General features: G+C 65.7%; 4 protein-coding genes across 4 annotated transcripts; 2 read left to right on the plus strand and 2 right to left on the minus strand.

The window, feature by feature from the left end:
• Window positions 1–681: 681 nt before the first annotated feature.
• EMIHUDRAFT_219170 (hypothetical protein) lies at window positions 682–2,319 on the plus strand (the record flags this gene model as incomplete). Its single annotated transcript, XM_005758705.1, has 1 exon — window positions 682–2,319. The coding sequence occupies one exon, from the start codon at window positions 682–684 to the stop codon at window positions 2,317–2,319; it is 1,638 nt and encodes a 545-aa protein (XP_005758762.1).
• Window positions 2,320–6,199: 3,880 nt separating this feature from the next.
• On the minus strand, window positions 6,200–8,365 carry EMIHUDRAFT_219172 (hypothetical protein; the record flags this gene model as incomplete). The annotated part of the gene is made up of 5 exons (XM_005758706.1): window positions 6,200–6,447; window positions 6,524–7,166; window positions 7,243–7,338; window positions 7,381–7,598; window positions 8,230–8,365. 5 exons carry the CDS (start codon window positions 8,363–8,365, stop codon window positions 6,200–6,202), a joined length of 1,341 nt encoding a protein of 446 aa, XP_005758763.1.
• Window positions 8,366–9,265: 900 nt separating this feature from the next.
• On the plus strand, window positions 9,266–9,810 carry EMIHUDRAFT_219174 (hypothetical protein; the record flags this gene model as incomplete). Its single annotated transcript, XM_005758707.1, has 2 exons — window positions 9,266–9,283; window positions 9,544–9,810. 2 exons carry the CDS (start codon window positions 9,266–9,268, stop codon window positions 9,808–9,810), a joined length of 285 nt encoding a protein of 94 aa, XP_005758764.1.
• A 485-nt stretch (window positions 9,811–10,295) lies between these two features.
• EMIHUDRAFT_219175 (hypothetical protein) lies at window positions 10,296–11,158 on the minus strand (the record flags this gene model as incomplete). The annotated part of the gene is made up of 2 exons (XM_005758708.1): window positions 10,296–10,553; window positions 10,631–11,158. The coding sequence occupies 2 exons, from the start codon at window positions 11,156–11,158 to the stop codon at window positions 10,296–10,298; spliced, it is 786 nt and encodes a 261-aa protein (XP_005758765.1).
• Window positions 11,159–16,766: the final 5,608 nt, after the last annotated feature.

The following is a 16,766-nucleotide window of genomic DNA, read 5'->3' on the forward strand; positions in this document are numbered from 1 at the left end:
TGGCCGGTCCTCTCGAACCGCGAGCTGCTCGCAATCAGCCAGGCTTACGCCGGCTATTCGGGCGGCCCCTTCAAGGAGGCGGCCGAGGGGCTGCAGCTCGCCGCCGCCGACACGGCGCTCGCCCGCCCCGGCGCGAGCGCGGCCGAGCTCGCGGCGTTGCCGCCGCTGCGGGTGCCGGCGTGGCAGTACCTGTACAAGCCGCTCGAGTGGGGCGGCCGCAAGGCGGCGGTGCTGCTGATGAACCACGGCAAGGAGGCGGCGCAGCTGACGCTCGCCTTCGCAGACGTGCCCGGCCTCGGCTGCCGCGCCTGCAGCGTGCGCGACGTGTGGTCGCGCAAGGATGTCGGCACATTCAACGGCTCGGTGACGCTCGGCGTGGGGTCGCACGACTGCGCTCTGCTGGTGCTGACGCACGTCTCGCCCCACGTGGCGCGCGCCGCCGCGTGACGCCACACGGCGAGGGCACTGCAGAGGGCGCGGACTCGCCTCGAGGGGAGAGCTGTGTGCCATTGGCAGGCGACATCGGTCCTTTCTCTCCCTTTAGGCCCTGTCTCCGTCGGGGCTTCTGTGTGCCATCGCTTCTCCGGTTTAGGAAGAGAAGAAGAAAAGTATCGGTATCGCGCATGCCTTGCGGATGTAACCGCAAAGATTGAGGACCTCGTGGACGACACAGCATGAGCGATGAGGGCCTTGCTCACCAGCCTCCTGATCGCCGCGCAGCAGCGCGCCGCGGCGTTCGAGTCGACAACCATGGTTGAGACGCCGGCACCCCCGCCAAATGTGCTGCTCCTCTTTGCCGACGACCTCGGCATCAATCAGGCGAACATCCCTGGCCAGCCCTTGTCGTACACGGGCGTCTCCGGCGCAATCAAGACTCCCAACCTCGCCAAGATGGCGTCAGAAGGCACCACTTTCATGCAATGGTACAGCGCCTTCCACGTCTGTACGCCGTCGCGAGCCTCGCTGATGACAGCGCGGCTGCCAGTTCGGCTTGGGCTTGGAGACGGTGTGCTGGCACCCGATGCCACGGGCGGCCTTCAGCTCAACGAGACCACGATGGCCGAGACTCTGCGACGCCTCGGGTACGCGACGGCAATGTTTGGCAAGTGGCATCTCGGCCAACGCGAACAGTACTTGCCGCACAATCGCGGGTTCGACATTTATTTCGGCATCCCGTTCTCCTGCGACATGGGATGCGGAGCGTGGCATGGGCCGCATCCGACCCGGTGCTTCCCGTCGCCTCTCCCGCTGCTTAGCTGCGCGACGGGCAGCGTTGCCAAGGTCGAGGAGCAGCCCACGAACCTGGCCACCCTCACGCAACGGTATGCCGACTTTGGCGCAGCGTTCATCGCCAACCACTCGGCAGCAGACCGGCCGTGGTTCCTCTTTGCTTCCTTCAACCATGTGCACGTGACCGACGCAAACTATTCGAAGGCGAACCCGCCCCCGGGCTACTCGGACTGGCAGTTTTCGAGCGTCGAGTTCTGCGGCAGCAGCGGGCGCGGTGGCACGGGTGACGCGGTGCAGGAGCTTGACGACGCAGTGGGCCAGCTGTTGGCGTCTGTCAAGCGTGCAGGGGCAGAGAGAAAGACCATCACCTTCTTCACGTCGGACAACGGCAACCCTGAGTACGGCGACATGCTCGGCAACCTGCCTCTGCGTGGATACAAGGCGTCCAACTGGGAGGGCGGCGTGCGCGAGCCAGCCATCGTTCGCTGGCCTGGGCGCATCGCTGCGGGGGTGACCTCGTGGGCACTGGCGACGACGTACGACATCTACCCGACCGTGATGCGCCTCGCGGGCGGCTCGATGCCGCCTGGCCGTGTGTACGACGGCAAAGACCTGAGCGCGGTGCTGCTGTCTGGCGCGTCCACGCCGCACGCCTGCCTATTCCATTGGCATGACTCCGAGCTGGGGCAGGGCGGGCGAGGGCTCTCGGCGGTCCGTTGCGGGGACTACAAGGCGCACTTCTACACGCAGAACGATTACGCCACGGAGGCGAACCGGAGCAAGTCGTGGCCCGCAGGGAAGCAGGACCCGCCGCTGCTCTTCCTGCTGACGCAGACCGAGCAGTCGGAGACTGTGCAGGTCGACCCAGCGTCTGAGGAGTACGCCTCGCACATGAAGGTCATCGGCCGCGCGAGGGACGCGCATCTCGCAAGCATTGCGCCTGTCTGCTCTCAAAACAAGGCCAGTGAATGTGGCGGCACAAATTGGTCATACGCCGTTTGCGCCGACCACGACTCCAAGAGCAAGTTTCCCCAATGGCCGCTGTGTACGATTACCCCAGCGGGATGGACGGCCAAGACGTGTGTTTGAGAGGACAGTGCGTAAAACCGCGACTCACCGTAGCCGAGCGCGGCTTGCAGCACTTGGGGGGTGTTTGCCTGTCGTTCGCGCGTGCATGGCATGGTGGTTGGTACGGGGTTTCGTGTCACTCACTCACACAGCTGTCAGAGTCACCTTGCTCCTTGGGTCCTTGCACTGTCCACTGTGCACTGAAATCCGTCTTCTCAAATATCAGCCCAGGGCGTGCAGACAAAACCATCTCAGTTAGGCCACACGTGATCACGGCTTGGCTTGGGGCATGCCGTAATGGTTACCGTAACCAGATATGCCTATATACTGTGTACGCATTCGGTGTATTGATTTGCGCGAAAAAGATCCTCAAGCATCAAAGCACTCTCCGGCCGCGACCACACTTCACACACCGCATTGGGATGTACGGCTTTACACACAAGATCAACACGTCTGTTGTGACTGTTCTGCGGCGGTCTATCGTTGAAGCTGCCGGCGGAGGGGTGGAGCGTGTCCAGACTGCAGATTCCAGTCCCCTCCTCACGACCTCAGTCAATCACAGTGTCTCTCGTGAGCTCACCACTGACAGAGTCTCTCTGTCGTAACACCGGTCCGCTGAAGAGACTCAGTGCTACACACAGTCTCCCCCATTCCCCGAAGCCGAGCGAGCGAGCGTACTCCGACGCTGCCAGCCTCGAGGGCACGAGGGCCCCTGTGGGTCGGGTCCTCTCGGGCCTCTTATAAAGTACCTTTATCGTTTTTGCTCTCATCACTCATGTCGTTATTGTTCATTCAAAAGCACACCTCTCTCACCACCCTCACTCACCTCTCTCAATCACCCCCCTCCTCCTCCTCTTGCACGGGCGGCTGCGGCGGCGGTGGCTTTGGGGGCGGCGGCGGCGGCGGCGACGGTTTGACCGACAACGGCAGCGAGAGCCTGATGGAGGCAGAGCAAATATCCCTGTCCGCAGTTCGTTGCACCTCGACGACTGCTCCATCGAACCGGACTTACGAGGGCAGCAGCAAGGTGAACGTCCAGATATCGCTCGACGCTGGTTCCCACTGGACGCAGTTGGACGCTGCCTCGGCCGTCGAAATACCGTGCCAATCGCCTCCGTCAACACCACCGCTATCGCCACCGTTTCCCCCTATGCCGTCACCGCCGCCGCCATCAACACCACCATCACCACCGCCGCCAACACCTCCGCCATCCATCCCGCCTCTACGGCCGCCTCCGACGACACCGCCACCATCATGGCCGCCGCCATCGCCGCCGCCCCCGTCGCCTCCGCCTCCAGAGCCACCGCCATCAGCACCACCGCCGTCACCGCCTCCGCCGATGCCACCCCTTCCATCGCCGCCCCCTCCAACGCCACTACCACCGACGCCGCCGCCGCCGTCGCCGCCGCCGCCATCGCCGCCACCGTCCCCGCCTCCGCCATCGCCGCCCCCCTCACTGCCGCTGCCGTCTCCGCCGCCACCCTCCCCACCGCCGCCCTCCCCACCGCCGTATATGCCCGGTCAGTACTGCCACGCGGAGTGCCCGCAGTCGCTCAGCGGCTCGACGGTGCTCGACGACACGATCCGCCGCCACAGCTACACCGGCTTCTCCAGGCAGGACCACTATCTCTCCAGCTTGCCGACTTGGTACAGGTTCGAGGACTCCAGCGGCAACCCGCGTCGCATGATGGCGACCTCCGACGGCCTCGAAACCAGTAGCTACAACTGCGGCGCCGCTTGGCGGACCTGGAACAGCTCGCCGATGCCGGTGATGGGGGAGGCTCCGTTCACCGCCCAGCTCTGCGGCTTCTACCGGAGCTGCAACGGCGCTTCCTGCACCAAGAACGGCGTCGCCAAGTGCTACAACAACGTCAACTACTCGCCCGAGGCGAACACCTGCACGTGCTCGTACGACCAGGGAGCGACGATGACGTACCTGTACCAGCTGACCAAGACCGCGATAAGCAGCCAGAACTACTGCGTGACGGACCAGCCGATGCCGCCACCGCCGCCGCCCTTTCCACCCTCCACCCCTCCCTCGCCGCCTCCGCCATCGCCGCCCCCGTCGCCTCCCCCCTCGCCGCCGCCGCCGTCTCCGCCGCCGCCCTCCCCACCGCCGCCCTCCCCACCGCCGCTCGCCCCAAACGCCTACTGCCACGCGGAGTGCCCGCAGTCGCTCAGCGGCTCGACGGTGCTCGACGACACGATCCGCCGCCACAGCTACACCGGCTTCTCCAGGCAGGACCACTATCTCTCCAGCTTGCCGACTTGGTACAGGTTCGAGGACTCCAGCGGCAACCCGCATCGCATGATGGCGACCTCCGACGGCCTCGAAACCAGTAGCTACAACTGCGGCGCCGCTTGGCGGACCTGGAACAGCTCGCCGATGCCGGTGATGGGGGAGGCTCCGTTCACCGCCCAGCTCTGCGGCTTCTACCGGAGCTGCAACGGCGCTTCCTGCACCAAGAACGGCGTCGCCAAGTGCTACAACAACGTCAACTACTCGCCCGAGGCGAACACCTGCACGTGCTCGTACGACCAGGGAGCGACGATGACGTACCTGTACCAGCTGACCAAGACCGCGATAAGCAGCCAGAACTACTGCGTGACGGACCAGCCGATGCCGCCACCGCCGCCGCCACCGGGACCGCCGCTGAGTCCCCCGCTACCTCCTTCCTCACCTCCGTCGCCTCCGCCCCCCTCGCAGCCTCCGTCGTTTCCTCCGCCCTCAGCACCTCTACCCGCGCCGCCCCCCGCACCGCCTCCACCGTCGCTGCCTCAGCCGTCACGACCTCCGCCGCTGAGTCCCCCGCTTCCGTCGCCACCGACACCATCCTTACCGCCTGCCACACCTCCATGCTTTGCGGCCCTACTGTCAGTCTATGAGCCATCGAAGAACTACGCAGGCGTCATGATCCATCTTCCAGATCAAGAATTCGACTTCTCGTCCTATGACGGAACGCACGCGTTCCTGACTGTCAACGTGTGCCTGTATGCCGCATGCCAACTGCTGAACATCTCGGGTGCCATCAGCAGTTTCAGCTGGACGATAAGCTACAGTGATGAGGAGACAGAGGTGATTGTGACAGTCGGAGCGGGCAGCACAGACAGAATTATTTGCTTCAGTATGCCCCCTCCCTTAGTACCGCCGCCCCTTTCCCCACCGCCAGCGCCAACGCCATCGGACACGCCACCGACGAGCGCGCCAAACCCAGCAACACCCCCGCCGCTCTCGCCACCCTTATCACCGCTTACGCCACCGCCGCCCACGCCACCGCCGCCCTTGCCACCGCCGCCCTCGCCGCCGCCACCCTCGCCGCCGCCGCCATCCCCACCTCCGCCCTCGCCTCCGCCACCCTCTCCGCCTCCGCCGTCTACACCACCGCCCTCGCCCCCACCACCGTCGCCGCCTCCTCCCTCGCCGCCTTCACCGTCGCCGCCACCGCCCTCACCGCCGCCGCCGTCGCCGCCGCCTTCCACGCCACCGCCGCCCTCACCGCCACTGCCCTCGCCACCACCTCCCTCGCCTCCACCGCCCTCGCCACCGACGCCCTCCCCGCCACCGCCCTCGCCGCCGCCGCCGCCCTCACTACCGCCGCCGTCGCCACCGCCGCCACCGCTCTCACCACCTCCGCCGTCGCCGCTGACGCCGTCGCCGCTGCTGTCTTCGACGCCGCCACCCTCGCCCCCACCGCCATCGCCCCCACCGCCATCGCCGCCGCCCTCACCGCCGCCGCCCTCACCGCCGCCACCATCGCCGCCGCCGCCCTCGCCGCCGCCGCCGTCGCCGCTACCCGCACCGCCTCGCTATTCGCCGCCTCTGCTACCGCCTCCAATGCTACCGCTACCGTCAGCTTGCACGTGCTCTCCCTACTATGATCTTGCCGAGGGCATCGCCAACTCACCCACCTTTCTCGATGACACTAGCGCCCTCTTCTACGTGCTTCAGACCGATGACGCCTGGCCGTTGAGTCTCTCCGTGTACCACCCAGCCTGGGGCTGTGCGTGCGAGGACCCGGAGGACCGCCCAATCTGGCTTGCCGCCCTCGACCTGTGCTTTTGGGTGGATAGCATCAATGTGACGCAGCGAGACGCGCTCTTTGGCGACTCGGGGCAGCTGCAGCAGGCGTACGAGCGCGCCTGCTCCGCCTTCGCGCCGGGCGAGCAGGTCAACGAGTACTACCACCACGTCCGGCTGTGCGCGACGCCCGCCTTTGTGCGCGACCTTGGTGGAACGGGGCGTCGGTGAAGGCGACCGACACCTCGGGGTGGAACTTGAAGTCGATGCTCGCGACACCCGCGACCGGCGTGGAGGACAGGTCGGAGCAGAAGCCCGAGGCAGCGACGAGCCAGTTTGGGTCGTCAACCGGGTTGGACACGGGCGGGGTCGGGCGAGGCGCGAAGGTTGGGTGGCGATCGGGCGAGGCGAAGAGTAGCCCCGAGTTGGGCTCGGGCATCGGGTCGACCGCGGCCGCGTCGGGCACGAACACCGACTCGAGGAACTCGGAGACGCCGCCAGAGCCGTACGAAGACAGAGCAACGGCCGAGCAGCCGAGTATGACCACCACGGTGAGGAAGCCGCACAGCAGCTTGGTCGAGCAGAACTTGCCGACGCGGAGGCCGGAGCGCGTCGAGGGCGTCGTCGACGACGGCGGGGCGTCGTCGACAGACGCCTTGCCGGCGGAGCCGACGCCAGCGAGGTCTTCCTCGTCGACGTCCGTTCCGAGCAGCGCCGCGAACCCGTTGGAGTCGACGCGGCCGATCGGGGTGGGGATCTTGGTGGTCTTGTTGGAGCGGTCGACCAGGTTGGACTCGCCCTTGCGCTCGATCTTGCGGAGCGGGGAGGGGGTCTTCCACTCGTCGATGCCCTGCGCGTGACGTGCGGCAGAGGTCACAGGATCAATGTAAGTGCCCGCCTGTAGGAATCCCGTGTCCCCGCAATACCCGCGTGTGCGGAGAAAGGTGGTGGGAAGCGCTCACCGACGGGGCGGGCTCCTTCTCTGGAAACTCCTTGGTCGAGACGTTCCAGTCGGCGTCGCCCTACGCATCACGCGAGACGGGTCAGGTAGTGGGTCGGCAGACGCCGGCGCGCGCAGAAGGCCAGGCGCTCGCCGCCGCGGCGGGCTCCTCCTCCGGAAACTCCTTGATCGACGGCAGCGGCGAGCCGCCGGCGGTGACCGGCTCGAGGGCCGGCGCGTCTTCGGTGACCGGCTTGAGAGCCGGCGCGTTTTCGGCCGGAATGATGCGGGCCTTCACTTCCGTCTTGTTCTCTGACATGTTGTTGATCGAGTCACTCGTACCTGCGATAGGGGTGGGTGGGTGGCGGGTGTGTGATATTCACGGGCGGGAGGGGGGGCGGGGGGGGGGGCGCTCCAAATTTAGGTCAAATTTCGTCATTTAAAATTAATTAAGCTCATTGACGAAACTTGATGGGGATAAGTGGCGCATCAGAACGAGCGAAAGAGCGCCTCCAGAAAGAGGTGCGGAAGTGCCATACCGGTCTCGGAAGCGATCTCGGGTAATCTCGGGTAATTAGCTAATTGACGAATCTTGACGACAATCTCGGGCAATCTCGGGTGGCGCATAAGAAAGTGCGATAGAGCGCCTCCACAAAGAGGTGCGGAAGTGCCATACCGGTCCAGAAGCGATCTCGGGTAATCTCGGGTAATAATTATGCTAATTGACGAAATCTCGGATCTCGTCAATTTAGTCAACTTGTGGCGCAATGATGCCCCAGAGCATTTCCACGAATTTCGTCAAATTTCCGTCAATTATGTTAATTGACGAAATCTCGGCTGAATCTCGGCCAATCTCGGCTAATCTCCTGCTCTGATTGCTGCACATCGTGTTCCGGACCACACTACTCTCGCTGCTTTGAGAGCGTCTTTGAGGGGGGGAATCGAGAGGAAGGGGGGCTCAAGAGGGCCGCACCTACTCGCAGCGCACGCAGCTTGAGGCCCGGCACCAAGGACCACCGCGGCACGCCCGTCTCGCCCACGTTGTTTTGGATCTGCGAGGGTGCAGGAGGCGGCGAGCGAGCGTCAGAAGCATAAAATGGGACGAGCATGGCGCGGGCTCGATTTGGGGGTCGCGGGGGCGCAGTAGGCATGAAGGCGACCCGCGGCCGCGCGCTCAGCAGCGCTCAGACCGGCAATCCGATTGTGCCAGATTCGCCTCGATCCTCGGAGCGATGCTCGCGCGGCGGCGGTCGCAGCACGGCGTGCAGCCGCGCACGGGCTCGCTGATTGGTGGTTGTGGGGCGAAGCGAGAGGGCCCGCGCGGGGGCAGCTCTCATCTCGCGCTGCGTCGCGCCGGGCGAGGGGCGAGGCGAGAGGCAACCATGGCAAACCTGCAATCTGCAAAGTTTCGGTAGGGCACCTTCCTTTGAGGGCGGCGACTATCTACTGATGGAGGCGCCGGCTTTGCTTCTCAAGGCACTTTTTTTTAACCATTACGAGTCGCCGGTCTCTCCTTCCTTGTAGCCGGGGCACCTCGCCAGTAGCTTTCTTGTCTGTGTCACGCCATTGTGCCGCTCGTCGCCCCCCAAGTAAGTAAGTGACTTGGACGCGCGGTCGAGGGCACCGCCCCACCGTCCTGCTCCGACTTTTCCTCTGCTCCGGCGAAGCGGGCGAAGGCGAGGAGCCACCAGGCCCTCATGCCGACTGGCCGCCGCCTCGCGTCCACGGCGGTCCGCGAGAGCGAGCGTGGGCAGCACGGACAAGGCGATGCTCCCCCCAGGAGTTGTTTCCCCTCGTCGTTGTCCATATCAAACGTGGGCACGTATTTCTTCAAACGCAGAAACCTCCAGGAAAACCGGGCGCGACACAATCAAGGTTCAGGGCTTCTTTTTTCAAGGCACGAAGGTGGGGGGGGGGGGTAGGAAGGAAGGTTGACAAGGTGAGAGCCGTAGACGGAGTGATGAAGAATCTTGTCGCATGGGCAGCGCGCCATCTTCAAGCACGATGTGATGAGCAAGTCTCTGCACGTGGCGAGTCTCAACTGCTCTCATTGATATTGTGACGCCCAGCGAGGGGCGTGCCTCTCCATGAGCGAATGCGCGCGGCCTACCACCCCAACCGCCCTCCAGCCCCTGCAGCCCCGCCCGCCCTCCAGCCCCGCCCGCCCTCCAGCCCAGCCTCGGACCGCCCCAGGTGCCGACCCTCACTCAACCCTAGCCCTGGCCCTAACCGTACCCCCTCCCCCTAACCCTAACCGCCCCAGGTGCCCACCATCACGGTGGACAAGTGCGACGCGACGACTCTCATCCTCAACCGCGAGTCGCTCGACTGCGAGATCGTCTCGGCAAAGTCGACGCTTAACATCCAGATGCCGGGCGAGACGGACGAGGGCGGGTCCGCGGAGGGGAGGGAGCCTTCTCGGAGCCTTCTCGGAGCCTTCCCTATAGGCAAGACGGACGACGACGAGTTCAAGGAGGTGCCCATCCCGGAGCAGTTCGTCTCCAAGTTCGACGGCGACAAGTGGACGACCGAGTGCATGGCCCACTCTGGCTAGCGTACAGGGAGGGGCGCCGGGGCCCCTTGCGGCGGGGCGACGGATGTGGACTACGCGGCCGGGGGCTGCGGCTCGCCCCGGTCCTTTTACGCGTGCGGGGCCGGCAGGTGCGCTCAGGTGCGGCTGCGAGGCGTGTAAGGTAAGGTAAGGTAAACGTCTCCACACACACAAAGTGGTGGGGCAAGGGGGGGCGACCCTCGCATCTCCACGCCCGGACACGGGCAGGAGCCTCACGGCATTCAAAGTGCAAGCACCGGCCCGGTGCCGTGGGTGAGCAACCTGCACCTCACTCCCTCCCTCCCAGACACAGGACCCACACACAACCCCCACAGCGTGGACGACTACGTGTTCAGAAACACCAAGCAGCGAGGCGAGGGTGAAGGGGTAAGGGGCTGTGTGGGGCAGAATCTACATCTGACTACTCCATCTAGCCTGGGGGGTCGGAGGAGGGGGGGGCAGAAGGGGTAAGATATGGGTGAAGCCAGCTAGTCGGACGCCCTGTCGTCGGAATACTCCTCGGAGCCGGTGTCCTCGTCGTCGTCCTTGCCCGACGCGGAGGTCGGGCGAGAGGTCTGCATCGCCTCGCCGGCTGTGAACCTGAACACGGCGTCGGCCGGCGCCGAGGCGCCGGCGGCCGTCATCAGGTGCATGACAAATCTGTCGCGGCATGCCGCATCAATCTCTCCATACTCGGCCAGCTCGGTTGCGAGCCAGTCCGAGGCGACGGTCGTCGCCACGGTCCCCTGGGGAACCTTGGCGTACACCTTGCTGGGGCCGCGTCGATACCCGTCGTCCCTCTCCGGGGCAGCGAGTATTCGACCTCTATTTTGGACCCGGCCTGGCTGCGCGTCTGCGCAGCTGCAGTCCGCAGCCCGGCCATCACGTACTGGATGTTCTCGCGCAGCTGCGCCCGCGGGGCCTCCGCGCGCTCGGCCTCGCTCGCGGCGCGCTCGCCAGCCTCCTTCGCCCGGCGCGCCTTCTGCCGGGCCTTCTTGGCCTTGCGTGCCGCGGCTCGAGCCGCGAGCTGCTCCTTGGTGAGCTCCTTCTTATTTGGCGCGGTGCGCTCGACGTACGAGCGCTCTGCCGCCTGCACCGACGCGCGGTCGCCCGCGGCCTTCTCGTGCTTCAGGTCGATCTCGATGGTCGCGTAGCCAGGCCTTATCAGCCTGACCTGCGACGCACCTGCGATCCTTGCGACCATCACCGCGTCCTCCAGTTGCACGCGATCGGAGCTATTCCAGCGTCCGCTGCGCATCCCCGGCGGCACGACGGTGGCCGGTGCTTGCGCACCAGCCCCGTCCGCCACCGGGTCCGCGGCCGCGGTCCCTGTCATAGCTAGGCGCGCCATGGAGAACGGCGGGCACTTCCCGTTGTCAGCGTGCGTCGGGGCCGGCGCGGGGAGCCGGGCTCGTGGTGTGAGGCGCGCGAGGAGTAGCACTTGCGCCTGGGGCCCGGGGTGCGGGTTCGCGCGCGAGGCGAGGGGCAAAGAAAGCGTGTGCGTGCGCGCCTGACGTCCTGCCGTGTGCGGGCTGCGCTGCTGTCAGGGACTTTCTGTGGCGCGCGCGCCGCGACGCGAAAAAAAACATAGAAGACGGCGATACAAAATACAAACATCAAACAATGTAGAATGTTCCATGCCCTACTGTATGCCCTCGGAGAACGGGCGACCACGGCTTTACCTCACCCTCGCTACTCTATCGACCCGATACCTCACTGCCCCGGCGCCCACATCTCGACCTTCTTGGGCAGCAGCTGGTCCGACAGGTCCTCTCCGTGGCCTAGGCAGCCGTCATCGCCCTTGCCCCAGGTAAAGAAGGCGCCGTCGGCGGTGAGGGCGAGGCTGCGGCGGGCTCCCGCAGACGCAGCGACGACGCGCTGGTCAGCAAAGGCCTCGACCTTCTTGGGCAGCAGCTGGTTCTGCTCGTCGCCGTGGCCCAGCTTGCCGTTGGATCCACCGCCCCAGCTCCAGACAGCGCCGTCGGCGGTGAGGGCGAGGCTGTGCACGAGTGCAGCAGACACAGCAACGACGCGCCGCCCAGCCAAAGCCTCGAGCTTCTTCGGCAGCAGCTGGTTCTGCTGGTTGCCGTGTCCCAGCCGGCCCCCGCCTCCCCAGCCCCAGCTCCAAACGGCGCCGCTGCCGGTGAGAGCGAGGCTGTGCTCGCGTCCAGCCGAGACTGTGATGATGCGCTGCTCAGCAAAGGCCTCGACCTTCTTCGGCAGCATCTGGTTGTGCTGGTCGTCGTGGCCCAGCCGGCCAAAGCCTCCTGAGCCCCAGCTCCAGACGGCACCGTCGGCGGTGAGGGCGATGCTGTGACGCTCTCCTGCCGACACAGCGACGACGCGCTGGCCAGCCAAGGCCTCGGTCTTCTTCGGCAGCAGCTGGGCCTGCTGGTTGCCGTGGCCCAGCCGGCCGTCGCCTCCCCAGCCCCAGCTCCAAACGGCGCCGTCGGCGGTAAGGGCGAGGCTGTGCAGATTTCCAGCCGACACAGCGACGACGCGCTGGCCAGCAAAGGCCTCGACCTTCTTCGGTTGCCACTGGTGTCGGTCGTCGCCGTGGCCCAGCGCGCCCAAGCTTCCCATGCCCCAGCTCCAGACGGCTCCATCAGCAGTGAGGGCGAGGCTGTGCGCGGCTCCCGCCGACACGCTCACGACGCGCTCGACACCCAGCGTCGACGGGAGGCGCGTCGGCGTCTTGAGCCGCGTCACGCCCTCGCCGTGGCCGAGCAGCCCTGGGGCCTGGCCTGCCTCACTGCCGCACGACGAGAGCCGCCCCTCGCCGTCGATGAAGACGCTGTGCCACTGGCCTGCCGCAACCCTCGCCGGCGGGTTGGACTCGCGCAGCAGCGCAGAACAGCACAGCCACCGCACGGCACAGTCCTCACCCTCTGGCAGCGCCGGCAGCTCGAAGTCGCGCTCTCGCGCCCACAAGCGGATGCCCTCCAGCGCAAGCGAGGCGTGGAAGAGCAGCGAGACGGCCGCGACGCGAGCGATGTCGGCGGGGTCGCAGCGAGAGAGGGCGCGCACGAGGAGCTCCGTGGGGAGGTCGAGGAGGCGGGTGGGCGGCGGCATGCTTGGCGAGGGAGCGGCGGTGGCGGAGGAGGCGAGTCGGCGCGAGCGGCGGCGCGGCGAGTTTAGACATCGCGAGGAAAAGAATTTTACGACCCACACCCTCGCACAACACTGGGCACGGGACTGGCGCGCACTGGCACTAACACAGGTACACCAAAGAAATCAAGTTAGAGAGCACAACAGGAACTTCCTTTTTGCGAAGAGAGATAGGAAGAGGCAGACTCCCTAGGGTGGGCGACGGCTAGCGCATCACACACCTCTCCTTAAAATCCCTGTGTGGTGGCGGCGTGCCGTCCTCCCATCCCTCCCTTGGGTTGTCTGTTTTCTTTCTTTCTTTCTTTACTTCCTTTTTGCGGACGCCCAAGGGTGGGCGACGGCTAGCGCACCACACCCCTCTCCTTAAAATCCCTGTGTGGTGGCGGCGTGCCGTTCTCCCATCCCTCCCTTGGGGTGTCTGGTTTCTTTCCTTTTTTACTTCCTTTTTGCGCCTCTGAAGTCTGATCTGCATGCGTGTGAAGTGTGTGAGCGTGAGCCGCAGCTGCCCCAGACCTACCGGCGGCTACCGGGACTGTCCGGCCGTCGCCATTATCGATCGCGTTGCTTGATCTATCCCCATGGACCATGGTCCATGCAAAAGGCTGCGCCGAGTGCAGCCGAGCTCTTCAAAACATCGCGCCCAGCTTGCCGACGCTGTTCGTGCCGGGCGAGGCCGCCGGCAGCCGCGTCGTGACGACGCGCAGCACCTCGCCCGACGCGTTCCCCGCCGCCTCGCCGGCCTCCGAGGCCGTGCGCGACGGAGAAATCGACGGGGAGCGCTCCCTGCCTCGCCTCCGCAGGCCGAAGAGCAGCTGGTAGAGGTTCGGCCTCGCGTCGCCGGCAGCGGCACGGGCAGTCGCCTGTGCGCGCATCATGTGGTGTATAGTGGTCAGTCTTGAAAGCGAGGCCGTATGGGCGGGCAGGGGTGTGAGGGCGCGGGGTTGCCTCTATTTCCCTCGGCTGGGCGTCGATGCGGACACAGATCCGGTCGGCGACGCCGCACCGGTTGCAGACCGCGCCGAGGGAGAGCAAGAAGGTGAGGACGGCGAAGCAGGTGAAGAGGACCTTCGGGTCGCGCTTGCCCGCGAAGACGCACATCCCCGCGATGTAGAGGTAGAGGGAGGCGATGCTGGCGACGTACCGCGTGGATCGGTAGAGGCGCTGGCACAGGTGCTTCTGCCTCTTCCCCTCTTGCAGCTGCATCATCCACAGGGTGAGCGCGTAGGCGGCGAGCAGCGCGACGTACGAGAGGAGGATAAACTTGTCGTACACGTTCGCGACGGAGACGTTGTTCATGTTGCCTCGCGTCTTGAGGGCAGCCTGGGCGGGAGTCGGGGGGGGGGGGGGGGGGGCTCTAATTTTTGGCCTGGGATACCCGGCGACGGCCCCCTTTGGGGGGGGGGGGAAGGGCGTGGAGAGGGGGGGGTCAGGAACGCTTAAACGGGCGGGTGGGGGAGCAGCTCAGCAGCAACGGGCTCTCTCTCTCTCTCTCTCTCTCTCTCTCTCTCTCTCTCTCTCTCTCTCTCCCTCTCCCTCTCCCTCTCCCTCTCCCTCTCCCTCTCCCTCTCCCTCTCCCTCTCCCTCTCTCTCTCTCCCTCTCCCTCTCCCTCTCCCTCTCCCTCTCCCTCTCCCTCTCCCTCTCTCTCTCTCTCTCTCCTCGTTCGTGCGCTCGGTCTCTTTCCCTCCCGCTCTCTCTGCGCGCGCATGGTAGAGCACGAGCGCGATGAGGGCCGAGTTGAGCAAGTTGAAGCGCGTCTCGAGCCAGGCCTGAAGAACAATAACTCGGCGTGCCAAAAAGAAATCAGGCAGCAGGGTGGTGACACGCGTCTCGAGCCACGCCGGCGTGATGACATAGGACGTGTGCGCGATGATGACGATGAGGAAGGGAGCGACGCACCTGGCTAGCGATGCACCTGGTTAGAGGCGTGTCCAAGGGTGGAGAGCGGTGCCCGGGGGGCCCAGGCCGGGGTGTGGGGGTGGGGGGGAGTTCGACATGGCTTCGTCACGGGGAGGCGCACTCGGACTGGAAGGCGCCGACGCGCGACGCTCGCGCCTCGACGGTGAGCTCGAGCGTGCTCGCGGCGGGCACCCCTCCCATGCAGCCGCACCTACAGAGGAGGCTCGGAGGCGCATTCCGAGGCGAGGCGTTCCACGAGAAAGTCCTAATCAGCACGCCGCAGATATGGGGAGATATGGGGAGATATGGGGAGATGTGGGGAGATGTGGGGAGATGTGGGGAGATATGGGGAGATAGCGGCCGCACGTCTCGAGGTCGAGGCCGCTCGCCGGGTCGAAGCCGGGCACCTATGGGGGGCGGTTCCGAGATGCCGTGTCCCGCGCGAGAACGGGCCGACGGCCGCTCCGCTTGCTCGAAGCTACCCAGGCAACATCTCATGGGCCACGAGACGGGTATCTGGTACGGGCGATGAAGTACGTGGCCCCGCTCGCTTGAGCCGCTCGCTTGACTTCAGGCTGCGCTGCGCTACGACTACTAGGCACCGTCTCGCACGCGCACTCCTCCTCCGCGTCGTAGCGAAACACGTGCGGCACCGTCAGCCACCTGTGCCCGGGGGACGTGCCGCAGCCGAGGGGCTATCAGCCGAGATGCGACGCGACCGAGCCGAGATGCGACGCCGGCAGCCGCACCCCACGCTCCACGACGCGTCGTTAGGGCTCTGGCGGCAGACTCGCTCTGGGCGCTGGTAGGGCGCCTCGCACACGCGCCGCACCGAGCTCGCGAGCCGCAGGCGGCGGTTGTTGGTCGTGCCTGAAAGAGGAATGCGTCAGAGGAGGATACCGTCTCGGGTGAAGGGTCTGCGAAGAGTCTCGCCGCTGCAGGAGGTGGGGTGGGGCGCGTGCCGGGCCAGTCCGCGTGCGGGTCAATCGCGCTGTACTCGGGCATCGAGCAGAGCAGCACCTCCAGCGCCTCTCCGCTCGCGTCGGTGAGTGCCGCCGGCACCTGCAGCCGGTGGCAGGCGGCATTGGCGACGCTCAAACGCCGCGCTCTCACTGCGCTCTCTCCGATCTGCATCTGCGCACGCCTGTAGCCGGAAGCGGAAGTGCTCCGTCTCGAACGGGTAGGCAGTCACGTTCGGCCGAAAGTGGAATCTCGACTGGACCCTGAAGCGGCCGGCGCCGAGGAAGTCGGTGGTTCGTAGCCGCTCCGAGTTGGGCAGCGTGAGGCCGCGGTCGTGAGAGAGGAGCTGCTCGTCAGTCGGCTTCCACGGTATCCAGTGCCGGAGTTGGCGGCACTCTCGCATTGCAGGGTCGGCCCAGATGTGCGGTTGGTGCGCGAACACCAAACCATGCTCGTCCGTCTCGACATGCGCTTCGAGCATGATGTCGAGCGGCACGAGACCCTCCTTGACGGAGTGGCCGCCAATGTGCGTAACGGTGGTGCCAATGCCAATCCTAGCGACGCGGCGAGCGCTGAATGGCAGCGCGACGGTGGCCGTGATCATCGCCGCCGCGCTCATCGCTTGCGAGCCGCCGATGCAGAAAAAGCTCCAGAGTGGGGGGGGGGGATGCAGTTACTAAAAATAATAAACAAAACAGCCAACCAACAAATTCTCTGGCCTCAGCTGAGATTGTGAGAAGGCGAGGCGCCGACGGGTGATGGGAGCGAGACCGAACGGCCGGGCATGCCCCCGCATGGACCTCCCCTTTCCCCGAGTGTTTCGTGGCATGGTAACTTGTTCGCACATGCCACCTTCGATGTATGAAGTCAAGCTCTGGACGCCCCTCCTCAAGACCTCCTCGGCGGGCGTTGGCAACGCCTCGAGCGGCGGCACGCCCGCCTCCGTTGGCCACTCCTACGCCTTTGGCAACACCGAAGAGAAGGCCCGCCGCCT

This window comes from Emiliania huxleyi (assembly GCF_000372725.1).
Source record: "Emiliania huxleyi CCMP1516 unplaced genomic scaffold EMIHUscaffold_84, whole genome shotgun sequence".
Lineage (NCBI taxonomy): Eukaryota > Haptophyta > Isochrysidales > Noelaerhabdaceae > Emiliania > Emiliania huxleyi.